This window comes from Oncorhynchus masou, chromosome 16 (genome assembly GCF_036934945.1).
Source record: "Oncorhynchus masou masou isolate Uvic2021 chromosome 16, UVic_Omas_1.1, whole genome shotgun sequence".
Taxonomy (NCBI): domain Eukaryota; kingdom Metazoa; phylum Chordata; class Actinopteri; order Salmoniformes; family Salmonidae; genus Oncorhynchus; species Oncorhynchus masou.
Window position 1 is genome coordinate 42,594,911 of NC_088227.1, and position 27,677 is coordinate 42,622,587.

The window sequence follows — 27,677 nt, forward strand, 5'->3', positions numbered from 1 at the left end:
TAGGCCGTCATTGAAAATAAGAATTTGTTCTTAACTGACTTGCCTAGTCAAATAAAGGTAAAAAAATATATACATGTATACAGTAGATTGTGTGGTGTGTTCATCAGCAGTTATAGACTCAGTAGGCTGTGATTGGACTGAGATGGAGATGTGGAGGTGTTGTCTAATTGGACAAGGAGGTGTGGCAAAGGAATGGCTACTGTATGTTTGGTTTCTGTGTGACATGATGACGCGATGACATGACCACGGTGGAGGTGTACAGACCATTTACATATTTGGTTTCAAGGTTTTCCACAGTGTAGTCGCTCTACTCTGCGGAGTGGACATACTAGCCGGCCCATGCCAACAATTTACATGTTTCTGAAATAACACACACACACACACACACACACACACACACACACACACACACACACAGTAGTTCACAATTGTTTTGCCATGTAGCAATGTAGCTAACAACTGGAGCAAGACTTACTGTTTTAACATGTAGCGGTGCAGCTAACTACACACTACTGTTTTACCATGTAGCAGTGTAGCTAACTACTGGAACTACACACTACTGTTTTACCATGTAGCGGTGTAGCTAACTACTTTAACTACACACTACTGTTTTACCATGTAGCGGTGTAGCTAACTACTGGAACTACACACTACTGTTTTACCATGTAGCGGTGTAGCTAACTACTTTAACTACACACTACTGTTTTACCATGTAGCGGTGTAGCTAACTACTTTAACTACACACTACTGTTTTACCATGTAGCAGTGTACCTAACTACTGTAACTACTACACACTACTGTTTTACCATGTAGCGGTGTAGCTAACTACTGGAACTACACAATACTGTTTTACCATGTAGCGGTGTAGCTAACTACTGGAACTACACACTACTGTTTAACCATGTAGCGCTGTAGCTAACTACTGGAACTACACACTACTGTTTTACCATGTAGCGGTGTAGCTAACTACTTTAACTACACACTACTTTTCTTCCAAAATAAAAGAAAAAAGGGAGAAGTAGCCAATCGTTTCCTTTATTTTTCTTCATCTGATCTGCCTAATTCATACTTGGTGTTAACATAATGACCCCAAAATGGATCTTTCCTTGCAATTTTTAGTCTATGACATTTCAGGTGTACATAGGATAATTGTCACAAAGTATACTGTAAAAAATATATAAATGCAGTATGCAACAATTTCAAAGATTTTACTGAGTTACAAAGGAAGTCAGTCAATTTAAATAAATTATTTTCTGCTCCCTTTATCTATGGATTTGACTGGGAATACAGATATGCATCTGTTGGTCACAGATACCTTTAAGAAAAAGGTAGGGGCGTGGATGAGAAAACCAATCAGTGTGACCACCATTTGCCTCATGTAGCGCGACATATCTCCTTCGCATGGAGTTGATCAGGCTGTGGATTGTGTTGGGGGGTGGAATGTTGTCCCGCTCCTTTTCAATGGCTGTGCAAAATTGCTGGATAGAGGCAGGAACTGGAACATGCTGGCACTACAATTGGCTTCAGGATTTCACCACAGTATCTCTGTGCAGAGGTCCCCGATGTAGAGGTCCTGGGCTGGCGTGGTTAAATATGGTCTGCGGTTGTGAGGGCGGTTAGACTAACTGCCAAATACTCTAAAACGACGTTGGAGGCGGCTTATGGTAGAGAAATGAACATTCAATTCTCTGTCAACAGCTCAGGTGGACATTCCTGCAGTCAGCATGCCAATTGCACACTCCCTCAAAACTTGAGACCATCTGTAGCATTGTGTTGTTTGACAAAACTGCACATTTTAGAGTGGTCTTTTATTGTCCCCAGCACAAGGTAATGATCATGCTGTTTAATCAGCTTTTTGATATGCCACACCTGTCAGTTGGATGGATTCTCTTGGCAAATGAGAAATGCTTACTAACAGGGATGTAAACAAATTTGTGGGCAACATTTAAGAGAAATAAGCTTTTTGTGCATATGGACATTTTCTGAGATCTTTTATTTCAGCTCATGAATTATGGGACCAACACTTTACATGTTGCGTTCATGTTTTTTGTTCAGTACAGATTTAGATATAATAATTTTCCATGAAGTAGTTTGGATGTAGTGAACTACTTTTTTCAAAGTAAACTATAATTGTCCTAAGGGTGCCTTTAGTGAAGCTTAACCTTTTTCAATGTGAAGGAAAATGTGGGGCGGTGCTGTCAAAGTATTTGCCAACAGAGGGGGACTGGACAAATATTTTTGCCCTAATACAGGGCTATTAAAGGCCCAGTGCTCTACTTTGTGTATATATATATATATATATATATATATACAGTACCAGTGAATAGTTTGGATAGCGTGCAAAGCTGCCATCAAGGCAAAGGGTGTCTACTTTGAACAATCTCAAGTATAAAATTTGTTTAACACTTTTTTGGTTACTACATGATTCCATATGTGTTATTTCCTAGTTTAGATCAATGTAGAAAAATTTATGGTACGGTACAAGTTAAACAGTAAAAGTTTTTATTTTCTTCTGATTTTTCAGAAGAAACCCCTACGTCCCGCTGCTATGTAGTTTTATAACTATAGTTTCAGAGTAGCTTCCCCCAACAATGACCATCAACCATCAACCCCCATCCATCTACATATACACAACACCCCATCCCGAACCACCTCTATTCAAACTGCCATCCCAACAATGTAAAAAAAAAAGAAATGTAGCTAACTGCCCTTCCAGCAATGTCAAACACCCCCCTGCAGCTAACTGCCCTTCCAGCAATGTCAAACACCCCCCAGCAGCTAACTGCCCTTCCAGCAATGTCAAACACCCCACAGCAGCTAACTGCCCTTCCAGCAATGTCAAACACTCCCCCCCCCCCCCGTAGTTAACTGTCCCTGACGGAGGGGGAGGAAGGAGCTAAGGAGGAAGGGTAAACCAGTACAGACTAAAGCTGTGAATCAGAGGAGTGGTGGTGAGGGACAGTTAGGATACTGATCTGATAAATAAACACAGATGGATCCTCTATCCATGATGTTATTCTGCATTAGTAACCAGAAACATAACCTTCAAACGTACAGCAGCGTTGCTCTGCCATCCTACCATCCCTCCCTCTGATCCTCACAAGGCAAAAGAAAACACCATATGTCTGTGTGTGAGTGCGCGAATGTGTGTGTGTGTGTGTATGCGCATGTATGTGTGCGTTCATGCATGGGTGCGTGTGCGTGTGCGTGTGTGTGTGTGCATGTGTGTGTGTGTGCGCATACGTGTATGTGCATTCATGTATGTGTGTGTGTGCGTGTGAGTGTATGTGTGGCTGTGTGTGTGTGTGTGTGTGTGTGTGTGTGTGTGTGTGTGTGTGTGTGTGTGTGAGTGTATGTGTGGCTGTGTGTGTGTGTGTGTTCACTGTAAATTGGATTTTCTTTTATTCTTCCCTTTCTCTTTTCAGAGCCTGGTTTGAATGTAATGACTCCACTTTGCCTAATGATATTAGAGCCTGGTTTGAATGTAATGACTCCACTTTGCCTAATGATATTAGAGCCTGGTTTGAATGTAATGACTCCACTTTGCCTAATGATACTAGAGCCTGGTTTGAATGTAATGACTCCACTTTGCCTAATGATATTAGAGCCTGGTTTGAATGTAATGACTCCACTTTGCCTAATGATACTAGAGCCTGGTTTGAATGTAATGACTCCACTTTGCCTAATGATATTAGAGCCTGGTTTGAATGTAATGACTCCACTTTGCCTAATGATATTAGAGCCTGGTTTGAATGTAATGACTCCACTTTGCCTAATGATACTAGAGCCTGGTTTGAATGTAATGACTCCACTTTGCCTAATGATACTAGAGCCTGGTTTGAATGTAATGACTCCACTTTGCCTAATGATACTAGAGCCTGGTTTGAATGTAATGACTCCACTTTGCCTAATGATATCAGAGCCTGGTTTGAATGTAATGACTCCACTTTGCCTAATGATACTAGAGCCTGGTTTGAATGTAATGACTCCACTTTGCCTAATGATACTAGAGCCTGGTTTGAATGTAATGACTCCACTTTGCCTAATGATACTAGAGCCTGGTTTGAATGTAATGACTCCACTTTGCCTAATGATATCAGAGCCTGGTTTGAATGTAATGACTCCACTTTGCCTAATGATACTAGAGCCTGGTTTGAATGTAATGACTCCACTTTGCCTAATGATATTAGAGCCTGGTTTGAATGTAATGACTCCACTTTGCCTAATGATACTAGAGCCTGGTTTGAATGTAATGACTCCACTTTGCCTAATGATATTAGAGCCTGGTTTGAATGTAATGACTCCACTTTGCCTAATGATACTAGAGCCTGGTTTGAATGTAATGACTCCACTTTGCCTAATGATATTAGAGCCTGGTTTGAATGTAATGACTCCACTTTGCCTAATGATACTAGAGCCTGGTTTGAATGTAATGACTCCACTTTGCCTAATGATATTAGAGCCTGGTTTGAATGTAATGACTCCACTTTGCCTAATGATATTAGAGCCTGGTTTGAATGTAATGACTCCACTTTGCCTAATGATACTAGAGCCTGGTTTGAATGTAATGACTCCACTTTGCCTAATGATATTAGAGCCTGGTTTGAATGTAATGACTCCACTTTGCCTAATGATATTAGAGCCTGGTTTGAATGTAATGACTCCACTTTGCCTAATGATACTAGAGCCTGGTTTGAATGTAATGACTCCACTTTGCCTAATGATATTAGAGCCTGGTTTGAATGTAATGACTCCACTTTGCCTAATGATATTAGAGCCTGGTTTGAATGTAATGACTCCACTTTGCCTAATGATATTAGAGCCTGGTTTGAATGTAATGACTCCACTTTGCCTAATGATATTAGAGCCTGGTTTGAATGTAATGACTCCACTTTGCCTAATGATACTAGAGCCTGGTTTGAATGTAATGACTCCACTTTGCCTAATGATATTAGAGCCTGGTTTGAATGTAATGACTCCACTTTGCCTAATGATATTAGAGCCTGGTTTGAATGTAATGACTCCACTTTGCCTAATGATACTAGAGCCTGGTTTGAATGTAATGACTCCACTTTGCCTAATGATATTAGAGTCTGGTTTGAATGTAATGACTCCACTTTGCCTAATGATATCAGAGCCTGGTTTGAATGTAATGACTCCACTTTGCCTAATGATATCAGAGCCTGGTTTGAATGTAATGACTCCACTTTGCCTAATGATACTAGAGCCTGGTTTGAATGTAATGACTCCACTTTGCCTAATGATATTAGAGTCTGGTTTGAATGTAATGACTCCACTTTGCCTAATGATATCAGAGCCTGGTTTGAATGTAATGACTCCACTTTGCCTAATGATATTAGAGCCTGGTTTGAATGTAATGACTCCACTTTGCCTAATGATATTAGAGTCTGGTTTGAATGTAATGACTCCACTTTGCCTAATGATATCAGAGCCTGGTTTGAATGTAATGACTCCACTTTGCCTAATGATATTAGAGCCTGGTTTGAATGTAATGACTCCACTTTGCCTAATGATACTAGAGCCTGGTTTGAATGTAATGACTCCACTTTGCCTAATGATATTAGAGCCTGGTTTGAATGTAATGACTCCACTTTGCCTAATGATACTAGAGCCTGGTTTGAATGTAATGACTCCACTTTGCCTAATGATATTAGAGCCTGGTTTGAATGTAATGACTCAACTTTGCCTAATGATACTAGAGCCTGGTTTGAATGTAATGACTCCACTTTGCCTAATGATACTAGAGCCTGGTTTGAATGTAATGACTCCACTTTGCCTAATGATACTAGAGCCTGGTTTGAATGTAATGACTCCACTTTGCCTAATGATATTAGAGCCTGGTTTGAATGTAATGACTCAACTTTGCCTAATGATACTAGAGCCTGGTTTGAATGTAATGACTCCACTTTGCCTAATGATACTAGAGCCTGGTTTGAATGTAATGACTCCACTTTGCCTAATGATACTAGAGCCTGGTCGGAATGTAATGACTCCACTTTGCCTAATGATATTAGAGCCTGGTTTGAATGTAATGACTCCACTTTGCCTAATGATATTAGAGCCTGGTTTGAATGTAAAGACTCCACTTTGCCTAATGATACTAGAGCCTGGTTTGAATGTAATGACTCCACTTTGCCTAATGATACTAGAGCCTGGTTTGAATGTAATGACTCCACTTTGCCTAATGATATTAGAGCCTGGTTTGAATGTAATGACTCCACTTTGCCTAATGATATTAGAGTCTGGTTTGAATGTAATGACTCCACTTTGCCTAATGATATTAGAGCCTGGTTTGAATGTAAAGACTCCACTTTGCCTAATGATACTAGAGCCTGGTTTGAATGTAATGACTCCACTTTGCCTAATGATATTAGAGCCTGGTTTGAATGTAAAGACTCCACTTTGCCTAATGATACTAGAGCCTGGTTTGAATGTAATGACTCCACTTTGCCTAATGATATTAGAGTCTGGTTTGAATGTAAAGACTCCACTTTGCCTAATGATATTAGAGCCTGGTTTGAATGTAATGACTCCACTTTGCCTAATGATACTAGAGCCTGGTTTGAATGTAATGACTCCACTTTGCCTAATGATATTAGAGCCTGGTTTGAATGTAATGACTCCACTTTGCCTAATGATATTAGAGCCTGGTTTGAATGTAATGACTCCACTTTGCCTAATGATATCAGAGCCTGGTTTGAATGTAATGACTCCACTTTGCCTAATTATATTAGAGCCTGGTTTGAATGTAATGACTCCACTTTGCCTAATGATATTAGAGCCTGGTTCGAATGTAATGACTCCACTTTGCCTAATGATATTAGAGTCTGGTTTGAATGTAATGACTCCACTTTGCCTAATGATATTAGAGTCTGGTTTGAATGTAATGACTCCACTTTGCCTAATGATATCAGAGTCTGGTTCGAATGTAATGACTCCAGAATCAGGCGAATACAGCAAGGTGAATGTCTGGAGATGAGCCTTATGAAAAGGCTTTAAAGATCACCGTGTGTTCTGTTGTCTTTGTAGCAGCTGCCAGTCAGTGGGAATATTCAATCTAAACCCGTTTCATGTCAACGCAACGTGTGTGTGTGTGGGATTCATTTAAATCAATAAAATAAACTCCACTTCGTTTCTATTTGAAAAAAACTATCTTGATGCAGTCAGTGCATAGTGTCACAGCAACATGAAAAAATGTTTTTATCTTAAGCCTGGAAACCAGTTAACAGTTTTGATTCAATATTGGCAGGCGGTTCCCGTTCCTACTGACCCTGTATATAGCTACTGACCCTGTATATAGCTACTGACCCTGTATATAGCTACTGACCCTGTATATAGCTACTGACCCTGTATATAGCTACTGACCCTGTATATAGCTACTGACCCTGTATATAACTACTGAAACTGTATATAACTACTGACCCTGTATATAACTACTGAAACTGTATATAACTACTGTCCCTGTATATAGCTACTGACCCTGCATATAGCTACTGACCCTGTATATAACTACTGACCCTGCATATAGCTACTGACCCTGCATATAGCTACTGACCCTGCATATAGCTACTGACCCTGTATATAACTACTGACCCTGTATATAGCTACTGACCCTGTATATAACTACTGACCCTGTATATAGCTACTGACCCTGTATATAACTACTGACCCTGTATATAACTACTGACCCAGTATATAGCTACTGACCCTGTATATAGCTACTGACCCTGTATATAACTACTGACCCTGTATATAGCTACTGACCCTGGAAATGTCCCTGTATATAGCTACTGACCCTGTATATAACTACTGACCCTGTATATAGCTACTGACCCTGTATATAGCTACTGACCCTGTATATAGCTACTGACCCTGTATATAGCTACTGACCCTGTATATAGCTACTGACCCTGTATATAACTACTGAAACTGTATATAACTACTGACCCTGTATATAACTACTGAAACTGTATATAACTACTGTCCCTGTATATAGCTACTGACCCTGCATATAGCTACTGACCCTGTATATAACTACTGACCCTGCATATAGCTACTGACCCTGCATATAGCTACTGACCCTGCATATAGCTACTGACCCTGTATATAACTACTGACCCTGTATATAGCTACTGACCCTGTATATAACTACTGACCCTGTATATAGCTACTGACCCTGTATATAACTACTGACCCTGTATATAACTACTGACCCAGTATATAGCTACTGACCCTGTATATAACTACTGACCCTGTATATAACTACTGACCCTGTATATAGCTACTGACCCTGTATATAACTACTGACCCTGTATATAGCTACTGACCCTGTATATAACTACTGACCCTGAATATAACTACTGACCCTGTATATAACTACTGACCCTGTATATAGCTACTGACCCTGTATATAACTACTGACCCTGTATATAACTACTGACCCTGTCTATAGCTACTGACCCTGTATATAGCTACTGACCCTGTATATAACTACTGACCCTGTCTATAGCTACTGACCCTGTATATAGCTACTGACCCAGTATATAGCTACTGACCCTGGAACTGACCCTGTATATAACTACTGACCCTGTATATAGCTACTGACCCTGTATATAGCTACTGACCCTGTATATAACTACTGACCCTGTATATAACTACTGACCCTGTATATAGCTACTGACCCTGTATATAACTACTGACCCTGTATATAACTACTGACCCTGTATATAACTACTGACCCTGTCTATAGCTACTGACCCTGTCTATAGCTACTGACCCTGTATATAGCTACTGACCCTGGAACTGACCCTGTATATAGCTACTGACCCTGTATATAACTACAGTCCCTGTATATAGCTACTGACCCTGTATATAGCTACTGACCCTGTATATAACTACTGACCCTGTATATAACTACTGACCCTGTATATAGCTACTGACCCTGTATATAACTACTGACCCTGTATATAGCTACTGACCCTGTATATAGTTACTGACCCTGTATATAACTACTGACCCTGTATATAGCTACTGACCCTGTATAGAACAACTGATCCTGTATATAACTACTGACCCTGTATATAGCTACTGACCCTGGAACTGACCCTGCATATAGCTACTGTCCCTGTATATAACTACTGACCCTGTATATAACTACTGACCCTGTATATAGTTACTGACCCTGTATATAACTACTGACCCTGTATATAGCTACTGACCCTGTATATAACTACTGACCCTGTATATAGCTACTGACCCTGTATATAGCTACTGACCCTGTATATAGCTACTGACCCTGTATATAGCTACTGACCCTGTATATAACTACTGACCCTGTATATAGCTACTGACCCTGTATATAGCTACTGACCCTGTATATAACTACTGACCCTGTATATAACTACTGACACTGTATATAACTACTGTCCCTGTGTATAGCTACTGACCCTGTATATAGCTACTGACCCTGTATATAACTACTGACCCTGCATATAGCTACTGACCCTGCATATAGCTACTGACCCTGCATATAGCTACTGACCCTGTATATAACTACTGACCCTGTATATAGCTACTGACCCTGTATATAACTACTGACCCTGTATATAGCTACTGACCCTGTATATAACTACTGACCCTGTATATAACTACTGACCCAGTATATAGCTACTGACCCTGTATATAGCTACTGACCCTGTATATAACTACTGACCCTGTATATAGCTACTGACCCTGTATATAACTACTGACCCTGTATATAACTACTGACCCTGTATATAGCTACTGACCCTGTATATAACTACTGACCCTGTATATAGCTACTGACCCTGTATATAACTACTGACCCTGAATATAACTACTGACCCTGTATATAACTACTGACCCTGTATATAGCTACTGACCCTGTATATAACTACTGACCCTGTATATAACTACTGACCCTGTCTATAGCTACTGACCCTGTATATAGCTACTGACCCTGTATATAACTACTGACCCTGTCTATAGCTACTGACCCTGTATATAGCTACTGACCCAGTATATAGCTACTGACCCTGGAACTGACCCTGTATATAACTACTGACCCTGTATATAGCTACTGACCCTGTATATAGCTACTGAACCCTGTATATAACTACTGACCCTGTATATAACTACTGACCCTGTATATAACTACTGACCCTGTATATAGCTACTGACCCTGTATATAACTACTGACCCTGTATATAACTACTGACCCTGTATATAACTACTGACCCTGTATATAGCTACTGACCCTGGAACTGACCCTGTATATAGCTACTGACCCTGTATATAACTACAGTCCCTGTATATAGCTACTGACCCTGTATATAGCTACTGACCCTGTATATAACTACTGACCCTGTATATAGCTACTGACCCTGTATATAGCTACTGACCCTGTATATAACTACTGACCCTGTATATAGCTACTGACCCTGTATATAACTACTGACCCTGTATATAGCTACTGACCCTGTATATAACTACTGACCCTGTATATAGCTACTGACCCTGTATATAGCTACTGACCCTGTATATAACTACTGACCCTGTATATAACTACTGACCCTGTATATAGCTACTGACCCTGTATATAACTACTGACCCTGTATATAACTACTGACCCTGTATATAACTACTGACCCTGTATATAACTACTGACCCTATATATAGCTACTGACCCTGGAACTGACCCTGTATATAGCTACTGACCCTGTATATAGCTACTGTCCCTGTATATAGCTACTGTCCCTGTATATAGCTACTGACCCTGTATATAACTACTGACCCTGTATATAGTTACTGACCCTGTATATAACTACTGACCCTGTATATAGCTACTGACCCTGTATATAACAACTGATCCTGTATATAGCTACTGACCCTGTATATAGCTACTGACCCTGGAACTGACCCTGTATATAGCTACTGACCCTGTATATAACTACTGACCCTGTATATAGCTACTGACCCTGTATATAGCTACTGACCCTGTATATAACTACTGACCCTGTATATAGCTACAGTCCCTGTATATAACTACTGACCCTGTATATAGCTACTGACCCTGTATATAGCTACAGTCCCTGTATATAACTACTGACCCTGTATATAGCTACAGTCCCTGTATATAACTACTGACCCTGTATATAGCTACTGACCCTGTATATAGCTACAGTCCCTGTATATAACTACTGACCCTGTATATAGCTACTGACCCTGTATATAGCTACTGACCCTGTCTATAGCTACTGACCCTGTCTATAGCTACTGACCCTGTATATAGCTACTGACCCTGGAACTGACCCTGTATATAGTTACTGACCCTGTATATAACTACTGACCCTGTATATAGCTACTGACCCTGTATATAGCTACTGTCCCTGTATATAGCTACTGACCCTGTATATAGCTACTGACCTTGTATATAACTACTGACCCTGGAACTGACCCTGTATATAACTACTGCCCCTGTATATAACTACTGACCCTGTATATAGTTACTGACCCTGTATATAACAACTGACCCTGTATATAGCTACTGACCCTGTATATAGCTACTGACCCTGTATATAACAACTGACCCTGTATATAGCTACTGACCCTGTATATAACTACTGACCCTGTATATAGCTACTGACCCTGTATATAGCTACTGACCCTGTATATAACTACTGACCCTGGAACTGACCCTGTATATAGCTACTGACCCTGTATATAGCTACTGACCCTGGAACTGACCCTGTATATAGCTACTGACCCTGTATATAGCTTCTGACCCTGTATATAGCTACTGACCCTTTATATAGCTACTAACCCTGGAACTGACCCTGTCTATAGCTACTGACCCTGTATATACGTACTGACCCTGTATATAGCTACTGACCCTGTATATAGCTACTGACCCTGTATATAGCTACTGACCCTGGAACTGTATATAGCTACTGACCCTGGAACTGTATATAACTACTGACCCTGGAACTGTATATAACTACTGACCCTGGAACTGTATATAACTACTGACCCTGGAACTGTATATAGCCTACTTATTTCCTTCTGTTCTTGTTTGTATTGTTGGTTGGTTTTGCTCTACTTATTTATATGGCACTGCTGCATTGTTGGGTAAGTTCAAGCAAGAATGTCATTTCACTGTACTGGTGCACGTGACAGTAAAACTGAAACGCCACACGGCTGTCCCATAGAGCAGTACTGTCCTGTATCCCGGTCGCACCACGGACCAGCTAGCAGCTAACGTCATTAATACACGTGTCACACTGCATCTGGCGAGACAGGGTGGCTCAAAACCAGCACTTTCCCCCCCCCACACCACCTGCTCTCTCCGTCCATCAGTAAAAATCTACTGTTCTAATTCCTCATCCTCTCTGTCAGGACATCAGATGTTGTCTGCTGTTACTCAGAGCAGACCAAGGCCCAGTCCCGCCCGTATCTACTGCTCCAATCACACCCCACAGCAGAACAACATGTTAACTCTGGGAAATAATGGAGGTGGGGGGGGGCGGGGGGGGCATTTTAAATATACCGTTCCAGTCGACCAACACCAGTAATCACACAATGAAACAGATGCTAGTGCTGCTTTTTTTTCTCTTCTTCCAGTTGATGTCGTTGGTGGAATTACAGGAAGTAAAACCCCTTGACCAATGAGAAGTTGAGATGGATCAGAACAACAGTGCGCCAGGGACACATTTATGACACTGATATCCGTGCCGATGATGTTATCCGAAAACAACAACTCTACTGTAACGGCTGTCCTCTTCGTCTGAGGAGGAGTAGGAAGGTTTCGGACGCAGCGTCGTGAGTGTCCATGTTCACATTTATTTAAACTCAGAACACTAAGACCAAAATAACAACAAACAAAAAAATAAACCAACACGAAAGAGTTCTGTCTGGTGCAGACACAGAGACAGAAAACAACAACCCACAACTCAAGGGCGAAACCAGGCTGCCTAAGTATGGTTCTCAATCAGAGTCAACGATTGACAGCTGCCTCTGATTGGGAACCAAACCAGGCCAAACACATAGAAATACAAAACATAGAACAAAACATAGAATGCCCACCCCAACTCACGCCCTGACCAACCTAAAATAGAGACATTAAAAAAGGAACTAAGGTCAGGACGTGACAATTACCGAGATTCAACCAATACGTGTATAGCCTTCATGCTAAGTATTCAATCTAACCGCCTTTAGGAAATCCCTGCACGACACACAGTGCTGTTTAGGCTGACCTACTAAGCACATTCCTCTCTCTATCTGTCTGTCATCCTCTCTCTATCTGTCATCCTCTCTCTGTCTGTCATCCTCTCTCTATCTGTCATCTTCTCTCTATCTGTCATCCTCTCTCTGTCTGTCATCCTCTCTCTATCTGTCATCCTCTCTCTATCTGTCATCCTCTCTCTATCTGTCATCCTGTCTCTATCTGTTATCCTCTCTCTATCTGTCATCCTCTCTCTATCTGTCATCCTCTCTCTGTCTGTCATCCTCTCTCTATCTGTCATCTTCTCTCTATCTGTCATCCTCTCTCTATCTGTCATCTTCTCTCCATCTGTCATCCTCTCTCTATCTGTCATCCTCTCTCTATTTGTTTGTCATCCTCTCTCTATCTGTCATCTTCTCTCTATCTGTCATCCTCTCTCTGTCTGTCATCCTCTCTCTATCTGTCATCTTCTCTCTATCTAATATAATAATATATCCCATTTAGCAGACGCTTTTGTCCAATGCGACTTACAAGTCGGCTGGGGCCACTACTTTTACATATGGGTGGCCCCAGTGGTAATCGAACCCACGACGCTTGGCGTTGCAAGCGCCATGCTCTACCGACTGAGCCACACAGGACTATCTGTCATCCTCTCTCTATCTGTCATCCTCTCTCTATCTGTTTGTCATCCTCTCTCTATCTGTCATCTTCTCTCTATCTGTCATCCTCTCTCTATCTGTCAACCTCTCTCTATATGTCATCCTGTCTCTATCTGTCATCCTGTCTCTATCTGTTATCCTCTCTCTATCTGTCATCCTCTCTCTATCTGTCATCCTCTCTCTGTCTGTCATCCTCTCTCTATCTGTCATCTTCTCTCTATCTGTCATCTTCTCTCTATCTGTCATCCTCTCTCTATTTGTTTGTCATCCTCTCTCTATCTGTCATCTTCTCTCTATCTGTCATCCTCTCTCTGTCTGTCATCCTCTCTCTATCTGTCATCTTCTCTCTATCTAATATAATAATATATCCCATTTAGCAGACGCTTTTGTCCAAAGCGACTTACAAGTCGGCTGGGGCCACTACTTTTACATATGGGTGGCCCCAGTGGTAATCGAACCCACGACGCTTGGCGTTGCAAGCGCCATGCTCTACCGACTGAGCCACACAGGACTATCTGTCATCCTCTCTCTATCTGTCATCCTCTCTCTATCTGTTTGTCATCCTCTCTCTATCTGTCATCTTCTCTCTATCTGTCAACCTCTCTCTATATGTCATCCTGTCTCTATCTGTTATCCTCTCTCTATCTGTCATCCTCTCTCTATCTGTCATCCTCTCTCTGTCTGTCATCCTCTCTCTATCTGTCATCCTCTCTCTATCTGTCATCCTCTCGCTATCTGTCATCCTCTCGCTATCTGTCATCCTGTCTCTATCTGTTTGTCATCCTCTCTCTATCTGTTTGTCATCCTCTCTCTATCTGTCATCCTCTCGCTATCTGTCATCCTCTCTCTATCTGTCATCCTCTCTCTATCTGTCATCCTCTCTCTATATGTCATCCTGTCTCTATCTGTTTGTCATCCTCTCTCTATCTGTTTGTCATCCTCTCTCTATCTGTCATCCTCTTGCTATCTGTCATCCTCTTGCTATCTGTCATCCTCTCGCTATCTGTCATCCTGTCTCTATCTGTTTGTCATCCTGTCTCTATCTGTTTGTCATCCTCTCTCTATCTGTCATCCTCTCGCTATCTGTCATCCTCTCTCTATTTGTCATCCTCTCTCTATCTGTCATCCTCTCTCTATCTGTCATCCTCTCTCTATATGTCATCCTGTCTCTATCTGTTATCCTCTCTCTATCTGTTTGTCATCCTCTCTCTATCTGTTTGTCATCCTCTCTCTATCTGTCATCCTCTCGCTATCTGTCATCCTCTCTCTATCTGTCATCCTCTCTCTGCCTGTTTGTCATCCTCTCTCTACCTGTTTCTCATCCTCTCTCTCTCTATATCTGTCATCCTCTCGCTGTCTGTCTGTGTCTGTCTGTCTGTCTGTCTGTCTGTCTGTCTGTCTGTCTGTCTGTCTGTCTGTCTGTCTGTCCGTCTGTCCGTCTGTCTGTCTGTCATCCTCTCTCTGTCATTGTCTCTATGTATCGGTTCAATAAAAATAAAAGGATAGTAACAGGTGTCAACTTCATCTTTCCGCTAATGGACGGCGTCAGGAGTTTCCATCGTCATGAGGCTGTTTGACTTGCTGTCGCTAACATGAGTTATCAGGTCAGTGTGTGAGTCTCCAGTCCCGCCCGTGTGTGTGTCTGTGACCGCAGCTCGCTACACTGCTGACTGTTTGTCTGGGATGTAAGGGAACCTGTTTGGGGACACAGGGAGGGACAGAGAGAACCAGAGAATGTGTTTACAAGGTTCACAACGCTGATAGAAAATGTGCGACAAACAATTTGTGATGAACAGGACGTCAGACATGACGCAGGGTCAGACATGTGCTAACACACCTACTGTACAATACATACATGTACGCATTACAATTCATAATGAATAACAAACAATATGTTTAATTCATAGTCCAAGGAGTGTGTGATGTGGTGTGGTGTGGTGTGGTGTGGTGTGTGTGTGTGTGGTGTGTGTGTGTGTGTGTGGTGTGTGTGGTGTGGTGTGGTGTGGGGTGTGGTGTGGTGTGGTGTGGTGTGGTGTGGTGTGGTGTGGTGTGGTGTGGTGTGGTGTGGTGTGGTGTGGTGTGGTGTGTGTGTGTGTGATGTGGTGTGGTGTGGTGTGGTGTGGTGTGGTGTGGTGTGGTGTGTGTGTGTGTGTGTGTGTGTGGTGTGTGGTGTGTGGTGTGTGGTGTGGTGTGGTGTGGTGTGGTGTGTGTGTGTGGTGTGGTGTGGTGTGGTGTGGTGTGGTGTGGTGTGGTGTGGTGTGGTGTGTGTGTGTGTGGTGTGTGTGTGTGTGTGTGGTGTGTGGTGTGGTGTGGTGTGTGTGTGGTGTGGTGTGGTGTGGTGTGGTGTGGTGTGGTGTGGTGTGGTGTGGTGTGGTGTGTGTGTGTGTGTGTGTGTGTGTGTGTGATGTGGTGTGGTGTGGTGTGGTGTGGTGTGGTGTGTGTGTGTGTGTGTGTGTGTGTGTGTGTGGTGTGGTGTGGTGTGGTGTGGTGTGGTGTGGTGTGGTGTGTGTGTGTGTGTGTGTGTATTCTGATCCCCTGTCGGAAGGAGGTATAGCGTGAGAGGAGGGCATTACTAACAGGACCTCTTGCTCCAGGCTAATCGGCCGGTGGTCCGAGCCACAATCCCAGAATCCTCTTGGGGTTAAACCAATGTATTCTAAGAACCAAACCCCCCCTGAGCTGACCTCACCTCTCTGGTGAAGCCCTCACAGAGACAGATTTAGTCAGTGTTTGCACGAATGCTGCATGCTGTAGGTTGCAGCTGCACATAAAGTCTTCTTAAATGTCATTTCCTGTCTGGGTAACCTGGGCAACGAGATACCTTTTCTTCTCACAAACATGCAACTTTGATGATAGATATTTGACAGAAATTAAATTCTCTCACTCTCTATTAAAACAGACAGAGAAAACATGACACGTAATCTTATGTTTGTTGCTAAGTTTGAAAAGGCGTATGAACACTAAATATAGTTTGTGTTTTATTAAACAATTTGTTTTTTACCATGTTGTCCCAGGATTGTCCCAGGATTGTCCCAGGATTGTCCCAGGTTGTCCCAGGATTGTCCCAGGATGACCCTTTATAGGGTCACCTACTAAAGACTGGAGCTGGTTTAGTTAAACCTCAGGAGACAGGACCAACCACCTACTAAAGACTGGAGCTGGTTTAGTTTAAACCTCAGGAGACAGGACCAACCACCTACTAAAGACTGGAGCTGGTTTAGTTTAAACCTCAGGAGACAGGACCAAACAACTACTAAAGACTGGAGCTGCTTTAGTTAAACCTTCAGGAGACAGGACCGACCAACTACTAAAGACTGGAGCTGCTTTAGTTAAACCTCAGGAGACAGGACCAACCACCTACTAAAGACTGGAGTTGCTTTAGTTAAACCTCAGGAGACAGGACCAACCACCTACTAAAGACTGGAGCTGCTTTAGTTAAACCTCAGGAGACAGGACCAACCACCTACTAAAGACTGGAGCTGGTTTAGTTAAACCTCAGGAGACAGGACCAACCACCTACTAAAGGCTGGAGCTGGTTTAGTTTAAACCTCAGGAGACAGGACCAACCACCTACTAAAGACTGGAGCTGCTTTAGTTAAACCTCAGGAGACAGGACCAACCACCTACTAAAGACTGGAGCTGCTTTAGTTAAACCTCAGGAGACAGGACCAACCACCTACTAAAGACTGGAGCTGCTTTAGTTAAACCTCAGGAGACAGGACCAACCACCTACTAAAGACTGGAGCTGGTTTAGTTAAACCTCAGGAGACAGGACCAACCACCTACTAAAGACTGGAGCTGCTTTAGTTAAACCTCAGGAGACAGGACCAACCACCTACTAAAGACTGGAGCTGCTTTAGTTAAACCTCAGGAGACAGGACCAACCACCTACTAAAGACGGGAGCTGCTTTAGTTAAACCTCAGGAGACAGGACCAACCACCTACTAAAGACGAGCTGCTTTAGTTAAACCTCAGGAGACAGGACCAACCACCTACTAAAGACTGGAGCTGCTTTAGTTAAACCTCAGGAGACAGGACCAACCACCTACTAAAGACTGGAGCTGCTTTAGTTAAACCTCAGGAGACAGGACCAACCACCTACTAAAGACTGGAGCTGGTTTATTTAAACCTCAGGAGACAGGACCAACCACCTACTAAAGACTGGAGCTGCTTTAGTTAAACCTCGGGAGACAGGACCAACCACCTACTAAAGACTGGAGCTGCTTTAGTTAAACCTCAGGAGACAGGACCAACCACCTACTAAAGACTGGAGCTGGTTTAGTTAAACCTCGGGAGACAGGACCAACCACCTACTAAAGACTGGAGCTGCTTTAGTTAAACCTCAGGAGACAGGACCAACCACCTACTAAAGACTGGAGCTGCTTTAGTTAAACCTCAGGAGACAGGACCAACCACCTAATAAAGACTGGAGCTGGTTTAGTTAAACCTCAGGAGACAGGACCAACCACCTACTAAAGACTGGAGCTGGTTTAGTTAAACCTCAGGAGACAGGACCAACCACCTACTAAAGACTGGAGCTGGTTTAGTTAAACCTCAGGAGACAGGACCAACCACCTACTAAAGGCTGGAGCTGCTTTAGTTAAACCTCAGGAGACAGGACCAACCACCTACTAAAGACTGGAGCTGGTTTAGTTAAACCTCAGGAGACAGGACCAACCACCTACTAAAGACTGGAGCTGCTTTAGTTAAACCTCAGGAGACAGGACCGACCACCTACTAAAGACTGGAGCTGCTTTAGTTAAACCTCAGGAGACAGGACCAACCACCTACTAAAGGCTGGAGCTGCTTTAGTTAAACCTCAGGAGACAGGACCAACCACCTATTAAAGACTGGAGCTGCTTTAGTTAAACCTCAGGAGACAGGACCAACCACCTACTAAAGACTGGAGCTGGTTTAGTTAAACCTCAGGAGACAGGACCAACCACCTACTAAAGACTGGAGCTGGTTTAGTTAAACCTCAGGAGACAGGACCAACCACCTACTAAAGACTGGAGCTGGTTTAGTTAAACCTCAGGAGACAGGACCAACCACCTACTAAAGACTGGAGCTGCTTTAGTTAAACCTCAGGAGACAGGACCAACCACCTACTAAAGACTGGAGCTGGTTTATTTAAACCTCAGGAGACAGGACCAACCACCTAATAAAGACTGGAGCTGGTTTAGTTAAACCTCAGGAGACAGGACCAACCACCTACTAAAGACTGGAGCTGGTTTAGTTAAACCTCAGGAGACAGGACCAACCACCTACTAAAGACTGGAGCTGGTTTAGTTAAACCTCAGGAGACAGGACCAACCACCTACTAAAGACTGGAGCTGCTTTAGTTAAACCTCACGAGACAGGACCAACCACCTACTAAAGACTGGAGCTGCTTTAGTTAAGCCTCGGGAGACAGGACCAACCACCTACTAAAGACTGGAGCTGGTTTAGTTAAACCTCACGAGACAGGACCAACCACCTACTAAAGACGAGGTGCTTTAGTTAAACCTCAGGAGACAGGACCAACCACCTACTGTTATACTCAGCAACACATTCACATGTCTGGAATTCCAAAGCAACGTAAACAAACAGCAGGTTGGCCCTTTGCCGGGTCATTCTTCGGCCGATCTCTAAAGATAGAAGATGTCAGTCAAAGGTGGCTTACTGTGACCCTTAAGGTGTTCAAATAATTTCACATAAACCAGCACAAACTGCATTTAACCAGGTAGGTTGGCCCTGCAAAAGACAATATTTTTTTATTTAATCTTTATTTAACTAAGCAAGTTAGTTAAGAACAAATTCTTATTTACAATGACGGCCTAACAGGGAGCAATGTGTTAACTGCCTTGTTCAGGGTCAGAAGGACAGATTTTTTTTTAGATTGGCAGCTCAGGGATTCGACCCAGCAACCTTTCAATTTCTAGCCCAACACTCTAACCACTAGGCTACCTGCCGCCAAAAACAAATGTCCTTTCCATGCCATGTACTATTGTTGACATATCTAATTCTGCTGCAAAAAACAGGGACAGAGGCCGGGGATTAGGTATTGTCCCACAACAAATAGAAACAGAGGCAGGGGATTAGATACTGTCCCACAACAAATAGAAACAGAGACAGAGGATTAAATACTGTCCCACAACAAATAGAAACAGAGGCAGGGGATTAGATACTGTCCCACAACAAATAGAAACAGAGACAGAGGATTAGATACTGTCCCACAACAAACAGAAACAGAGGCAGAGGATTAGATATTGTCCCACAACAAACAGAAACAGAAACAGAGGCCGAGGATTAGATATTGTCCCACAACAAACAGAAACAGAGGCAGAGGATTAGATATTGTCCCACAACAAACAGAAACAGAAACAGAGGCCGAGGATTAGATATTGTCCCACAACAAACAGAAACAGAAACAGAGGCCGAGGATTAGGTATTGTCCCACAACAAATAGAAACAGAAACAGAGCCAGGGGATTAGATATTGTCCCACAACAAATAGAAACAGAGGCCGAGGATTAGGTATTGTCCCACAACAAATAGAAACAGAGGCAGGGGATTAGATATTGTCCCACAACAAACAGAAACAGAAACAGAGGCCGAGGATTAGGTATTGTCCCACAACAAATAGAAACAGAGGCAGGGGATTAGATACTGTCCCACAACAAATAGAAACAGAGGCCGAGGATTAGGTATTGTCCCACAACAAACAGAAACAGAAACAGAGGCCGAGGATTAGATATTGTCCCACAACAAACAGAAACAGAAACAGAGGCCGAGGATTAGGTATTGTCCCACAACAAATAGAAACAGAAACAGAGCCAGGGGATTAGATATTGTCCCACAACAAATAGAAACAGAGGCCGAGGATTAGGTATTGTCCCACAACAAATAGAAACAGAGGCAGGGGATTAGATATTGTCCCACAACAAATAGAAACAGAGGCCGAGGATTAGGTATTGTCCCACAACAAATAGAAACAGAGGCAGGGGATTAGATACTGTCCCACAACAAATAGAAACAGAGGCAGGGGATTAGATACTGTCCCACAACAAATAGAAACAGAGGCCGGGGATTAGATACTGTCCCACAACAAATAGAAACAGAGGCAGGGGATTAGATACTGTCCCACAACAAATAGAAACAGAGGCAGGGGATTAGATACTGTCCCACAACAAATAGAAACAGAGGCCGGGGATTAGATACTGTCCCACAACAAATAGAAACAGAGGCCGAGAATTAGATACTGTCCCACAACAAATAGAAACAGAGGCCGAGGATTAGATATTGACCCACAACAAACAGAAACAGAGGCCGGGGATTAGATACTGTCCCACAACAAACAGAAACAGAGGCCGGGGATTAGGTATTGACCCACAACAAACAGAAACAGAAACAGAGGACGAGGATTAGATACTGTCCCACAACAAATAGAAACAGAGGCCGAGGATTAGATATTGACCCACAACAAACAGAAACAGAAACAGAGGACAAGGATTAGATACTGTCCCACAACAAATAGAAACAGAGGCCGAGGATTAGGTATTGTCCCACAACAAATAGAAACAGAGGCCGAGGATTAGGTATTGTCCCACAACAAATAGAAACAGAAACAGAGACCGAGGATTAGGTTTTGTCCCACAACAAATAGAAACAGAGGCCGGGGATTAGATACTGTCCCACAACAAATAGAAACAGAGGCCGGGGATTAGGTATTGTCCCACAACAAATAGAAACAGAAACAGAGGCAGGGGATTAGATACTGTCCCACAACAAACAGAAACAGAGACAGGGGATTAGATACTGTCCCACAACAAACAGAAACAGAGGCAGGGGATTGGATACTGTCCCACAACAAATAGAAACAGAAACAGAGGCAGGGGATTAGATACTGTCCCACAACAAATAGAAACAGAGACAGGGGATTAGATACTGTCCCACAACAAACAGAAACAGAGGCAGGGGATTAGATACTGTCCCACAACAAATAGAAACAGAAACAGAGGCAGGGGATTAGATACTGTCCCACAACAAATAGAAACAGAGACAGGGGATTAGATACTGTCCCACAACAAACAGAAACAGAGGCAGGGGATTAGATACTGTCCCACAACAAATAGAAACAGAAACAGAGGCCGGGGATTAGGTATTGTCCCACAACAAATAGAAACAGAAACAGAGGCCGAGGATTAGGTATTGTCCCACAACAAACAGGGACAAACTCAATACCAGACGTTTGTCTGTCCATCAATCATCCACAAACACACACACACACCTGCCCTCAGTTCCAAGTGGGAGCTTCAGCAGTAGCCTCCCATATATATGCTAATAGCAACACACTTAACATCACTGTTAGTATGATTCTATAGATTCGCAAAACAGAGCATATAAAGTCGTTACATTTTAGGTCGTAAAAATACATGACCAGGTGATCATGTTATTTTTGTTATTTTTTATAATTTGAATTATATTTGTACTTTTTTGCAGAATTAAATTAAAATGTCTGACTTACGAGCAGGCTCCTTTTCTAAACGGAATACTAAACAGTCTGTGTTTTTGCAGACTGTAGTATATTGTAGTATTTAGTAGAGTGTTTCTGAAGACATTACTGTAGTATTTACTATATTAAACAGGGTAGACCAATAGTTTCTACAACCGCTGAATGAGTTTCACAGCATTTTATAATTGCAAACTACTAGTATAACCAAGAAATAAAAGCTGATCTGTGACAATTGCAACCAAAGTACACTCCAAACAAGGGAAATCATACACACAACATAAACTGTTAAGCCACAATTGATTTTCAGTTGTTTCATTAAACGAAGAGCAAACAGGTGTAGGAGTCGTAAGGACTGTGTAACACAGAGGTACATTGTAATCACTCACTTGGCTACTTACAGTAATCCTTTTATGCATTACGCTGTGGTCTAACAAACTGGCATTACGCTGTGGTCTAACAAACTGGCATTACGCTGTGGTCTAACAAACTGGCATTACGCTGTGGTCTAACAAACTGGCATTACGCTGTGGTCTAACAAACTGGCATTACGCTGTGGTCTAACAAACTGGCATTACGCTGTGGTCTAACAAACTGGCAGCTTTAGGACTGAAGCTAAATTACCTTTTTTTTTAATATAAACTTAATAAACCCATGTGATCAAAAAGTTCATCCGTTCATTTCAGCAATAAAGTATGTATAAAATATCAAGTATTTAAAGTATAGATACAGTATATACAAATGGTGCAGCCTGTTCATATATGTTAAGTAAAATTACTTTCTTCGAATATGGATAAAACTGTTCTGAAAAAGATCAATCATTACGGTGTTTGAACGATAGTAAATAACCAAGTATCTACGAGGTGATAATGAGTTATAATGACTGAACGATAGTAAATAACCAAGTATCTACGAGGTGATAATGAGTTATAATGACTGAACGATAGTAAATAACCAAGTGTCTACGAGGTGATAATGAGTTATAATGACTGAACGATAGTAAATAACCAAGTATCTATGAGGTGATAATGAGTTATAATGACTGAACGATAGTAAATAACCAAGTATCTACGAGGTGATAATGAGTTATAATGACTGAACGATAGTAAATAACCAAGTGTCTACGAGGTGTCATCAAGGCAAAGGGTGGCTAATATAAAATATATTTGGATGGATATTACTTTTTTTGGTTACGACATGACTCCATATGTGTTATTTCTTCATAGTTTTGATGTCTTCACTATTATTTTACAATGTAGAAAATAGTAATAATAAAAAATTGTCCAAACATTGGTACTGGTACTGTATGTATGAAGAGTTTATTTCCAAAACGCTATATATATATTATTCAGAAATAATTGCTAAACATTTCGTTATTTGTTACATTTGGTAGTGTAAAACCTAGCAGTACTGCTTATTTCTCTGAGAGGGAGGCAGATATATGACAAAAATATGATTATTTGACTCTCTGAATAGAAACCATCAGGTGATAGATTTGAAACAAATATATGTTGTGTATTTTTGAACAAACCCTATGCCATGATTAGATAGTGAAAAAAACACAAAAATCTCTTTCATAATTTCTTTAAACAATAAAAGATAATTTACCAACATTTCTGAAAATGGATATATAGCAGTTTGGAATTAAATAATACAGTACCAGTCAAAAGTTTGGACACACCTACTCATTCAAGATATTTTCTTTATTTGAAAATATCTATTTATATTCCTAATTTATTCTGAATGTATATTTATGAAATCTACAACGTACATAGTTTCAGTGTCAGTATATCTTTGTAAAGCAGGTAGCGGGGAGAACACACAGGGTCTGAGTCACTACAGTCTAACTACAGTATCCTGGAAAGTGTTCCCTTGATGGAATAACTCTGTTACATCCCGTCTAGAGTTTAACACAGAGAGGTTTCTTCCTGGCCACCGTGCTTCTGTTTCTGCACTGCTTGCTGTTTAGGTTTTTTTTTAGACTGGGTTTCTCTATAAGTACGTTGTGACATCAGCTGATGTAAAAAGGGCTTTATAAAATACATTTGATTGATTATACTGAAGCTGCTCCTCTCAATAACTAATGACTTCAATGAGTTAAATGGAAAAGCATCTCTAGACATGTAAAGGTTATTATTAGCTATATAGATAATTTGTTTCAGACATGTCTAGGTTATTATTAGCTATATAGATAATCTGGGTGATCTTCTACCACTCCAGTCGGAGTTTATTGCGTTTGTTAATTAGTTAGGTTATTATTAGTTATATAGATAATCTGTTTCAGACATGTCTAGGTTATTATTAGCTATATAGATAATCTGTTTCAGACATGTCTAGGTTATTATTAGCTATATAGATAATCTGTTTCAGACATGTCTAGGTTATTATTAGCTATATAGATAATCTGCGTGATCTTCTACCACTCCAGTCGGAGTTTATTGCGTTTGTTAATTAGCTATAATTAGTTGTAATGAGTTAAGTGAGTCAAATTTAACGGCTTCTCTCTAGACATGCAAAGGTTAGAATGTACTGTACAGTTTGAGATCATCCGTGTCACTTCCACAATTTAAATGGTTGACTTTTCTTATTTTCATTTGCTATTTTTTTTTCTACAACATTTTTTATTAATTAACACTTTAATTAAAATGGAGATAATATTATTTATTTTTTTGACAGTTACTCACTAAAGACCAAAATGAAGACCAATTGTTTAACTGTCAAATATATAAGTGTTTTTCAACTAAATTATACATGAAGAAATGTATCTCAGAAATAATTGCTAAACATTTAATTGCTAAACATCCTGACAAATGCTACTGTTTTGATGCTTTGAATAAACAATTGCTATAGGACTACATTTCCCAAACTCGGTCCTCGGGACCCTGAGGGTTGCACATTTCGCTTTCTCCTCTAACACTATCAACGCTTGATAATTAGTTGATTATTTGAATCAGCTGTGTTCAGTGCTAAATACAAAAACAAGGACCGAGCTTCACGCGAACATTGTATTAAACCGCCCTTTTTATTCACATTTTTACGAAATAATATGAACTCGAATTTATCCTGAACCATAACAATATTTTTTGCCTATTTACAGCAGAGACACTCTACTGGTATTTTAACAATTATACACACACACACACACACACACACACACACACACACACACACACACACACACACACACACACACACACACACACACACACGCAAACACACACCACCACACACATCATTTTACAGTACTTGGGTAGCGGTTTGGTAAAATTGTTTTGGAAAAAACGGCTGCAGGCGGAGCTGGAAAGTGGTTGTCTGGCTGTCATTCCGGTAATCTAGTGGTCCTAATGAAGAGAGTGGTGGGACGATCGGCCCTGGACTGCCCTCTCCCCAACACCCCTCCTGCCGAGGCTAGGTAAGGTTCTCCTTTTGCACTGTGCGGTCAGCCGGTCAGCCGGACAATTGGTTTGGCAGCAAGAATAAATAAATATATACAGCAAATTGTCTCTCTGATAAAACTTACAGAACGTCAGAGATAGATATAATATGGAGATAGATAACTTTGTCCACTGTGAGGAAAAAAAGTGATTTAACATTTAATGTCAAAAACTCACTGCTTTCAATTTCTTTTCTTTTTCTTTGGAGAAACAAAGGGTGAATTGGTAATATATATGTATGTATATATATATATATAAAAGAGAACAAGAGAAAAGAGAGAAGAGGGCTGCACCTACTGGTCCTGATAACAGAGGGGGACACACCGCTCAGAAACATCCATCACAGTCCAGCTTTAGCATTCCAGAAAGAGTCAGTTCATCCTCATCACTTCCTGTGAGCAGTCCGTCAGTCTATCAGCGGTCTCTTCAACACCTCTGTCCTGTCTTGTCCTGCTCCTCACAAGAAAAACACCTCTGGCTCGGCCAAACACACTGCGCTACTCACAGGTACAGTACTGCAGGTTGGGTGTGTATGTGTTTGAGTGTCAGAGGGGGAAGACAGAGAGAGGAAACAGAGAGAGAGAGAAAGAGAGAGAGAGACAAAGAAAGAAAGAAAGAAAGAAAGGAGAGAGAAAGAGAGAAAGAGGAAGAAAGGAGAGAGAGAGAGACAGAGAGAGAGAGGAAACAGAGAGAGAGAGAGACAGAGAGAGGAAACAGAGAGAGAGAGACAGAGAGAGAGAGGAAACAGAGAGAGAGAGACAGAGAGAGAGGAAACAGAGAGAGAGAGACAGATGGTGGGGAAGAAAGAGTGCAAATGACAGATGAGAAGAAAAGGATACAACAGAAATACGGAGAGAGAGACGGGTAGAGAGAGCAACAGTGAGAGTGTGAGAGCGCAGCGCACTAAGACTGAGGTAGTCAATGAGAAAGTCTCCATAACAGGGACAGAGGCTCTTTAAGACAGGGGGGGGGGGTTAGAGAACAGCTGCTGTTGGCTGGCTGGCTGGGAGGGGGCCGGCCTTACAGCGGCCAAGGGGGTTGGCAATTGACGACAGGGGGAGGGGCTAACCGAGTCCAGCAATTCACGAGGGTGTGTGTGTACAGTAGCTGTGAAACACGCAAATACACACACACACACACACACACACACACACACACACACACACACACACACACACACACACACACACAAACTACATCCATGAAGACTACACACTATCATTATAAGTGCCAATTATTTATTTTAATTAGTTTAAACCAATTCAATGTCAGATAAAGGAGAGAATATAGGGATCTCCTCCCCCTTCTGACCCTCCCCCTTCTGACCCTCCCCCTTCTGACCCTCCCCCTTCTGACCCTCCCCCTTCTGACACTGAACACAACAACCTGCAAAAACAAGTGTTATTTTTCACAATATTATTCTTATATATTTAGAATATGATTACAGATCGTATCGAATGATTTGTGAATAAGGATGATTGAGAAAGTTACAGCCAAATTAAAACCCTATTCCCCCAAGACATGCTCTCATCATCACAATAACAGGGGAGGGTAAGCATGTTTTTGTGGCTATGATATTTGTGCATCTGTAACTTTCTCTCTCATCATTATCCACGATTCATTCAAGACTATCCATAACCATGGTAACGTCCACATTCATGTAAGAAGCATTTAGAAAAATATTCTATTCTTATTTACGATAAAAGTTTTGTCCAAAATGATACAATACATGATTTACCATTTCATCACTGTTGGGCACAAAATAGTCTGTAAAACACAACCAAAACAAACAGCAAATGTATCCAACAAGTGTATAGAGTCACAAGCCAGATG

General features: G+C 41.6%; 1 protein-coding gene across 1 annotated transcript in view; it reads right to left on the bottom strand.

Annotated features, from left to right (window-relative positions):
• Window positions 1-26,636, bottom strand: part of LOC135557249 (steroid hormone receptor ERR2-like) — a 133,019-nt gene extending 106,383 nt beyond the window's left edge. The window contains exon 1 of the mRNA XM_064990454.1: window positions 26,142-26,636. Within this exon, the coding sequence (XP_064846526.1) occupies window positions 26,142-26,185 (44 nt within the window). The 5' untranslated portion in view covers window positions 26,186-26,636. The remainder of the gene's footprint in view (window positions 1-26,141) is intronic.
• Window positions 26,637-27,677: the final 1,041 nt, after the last annotated feature.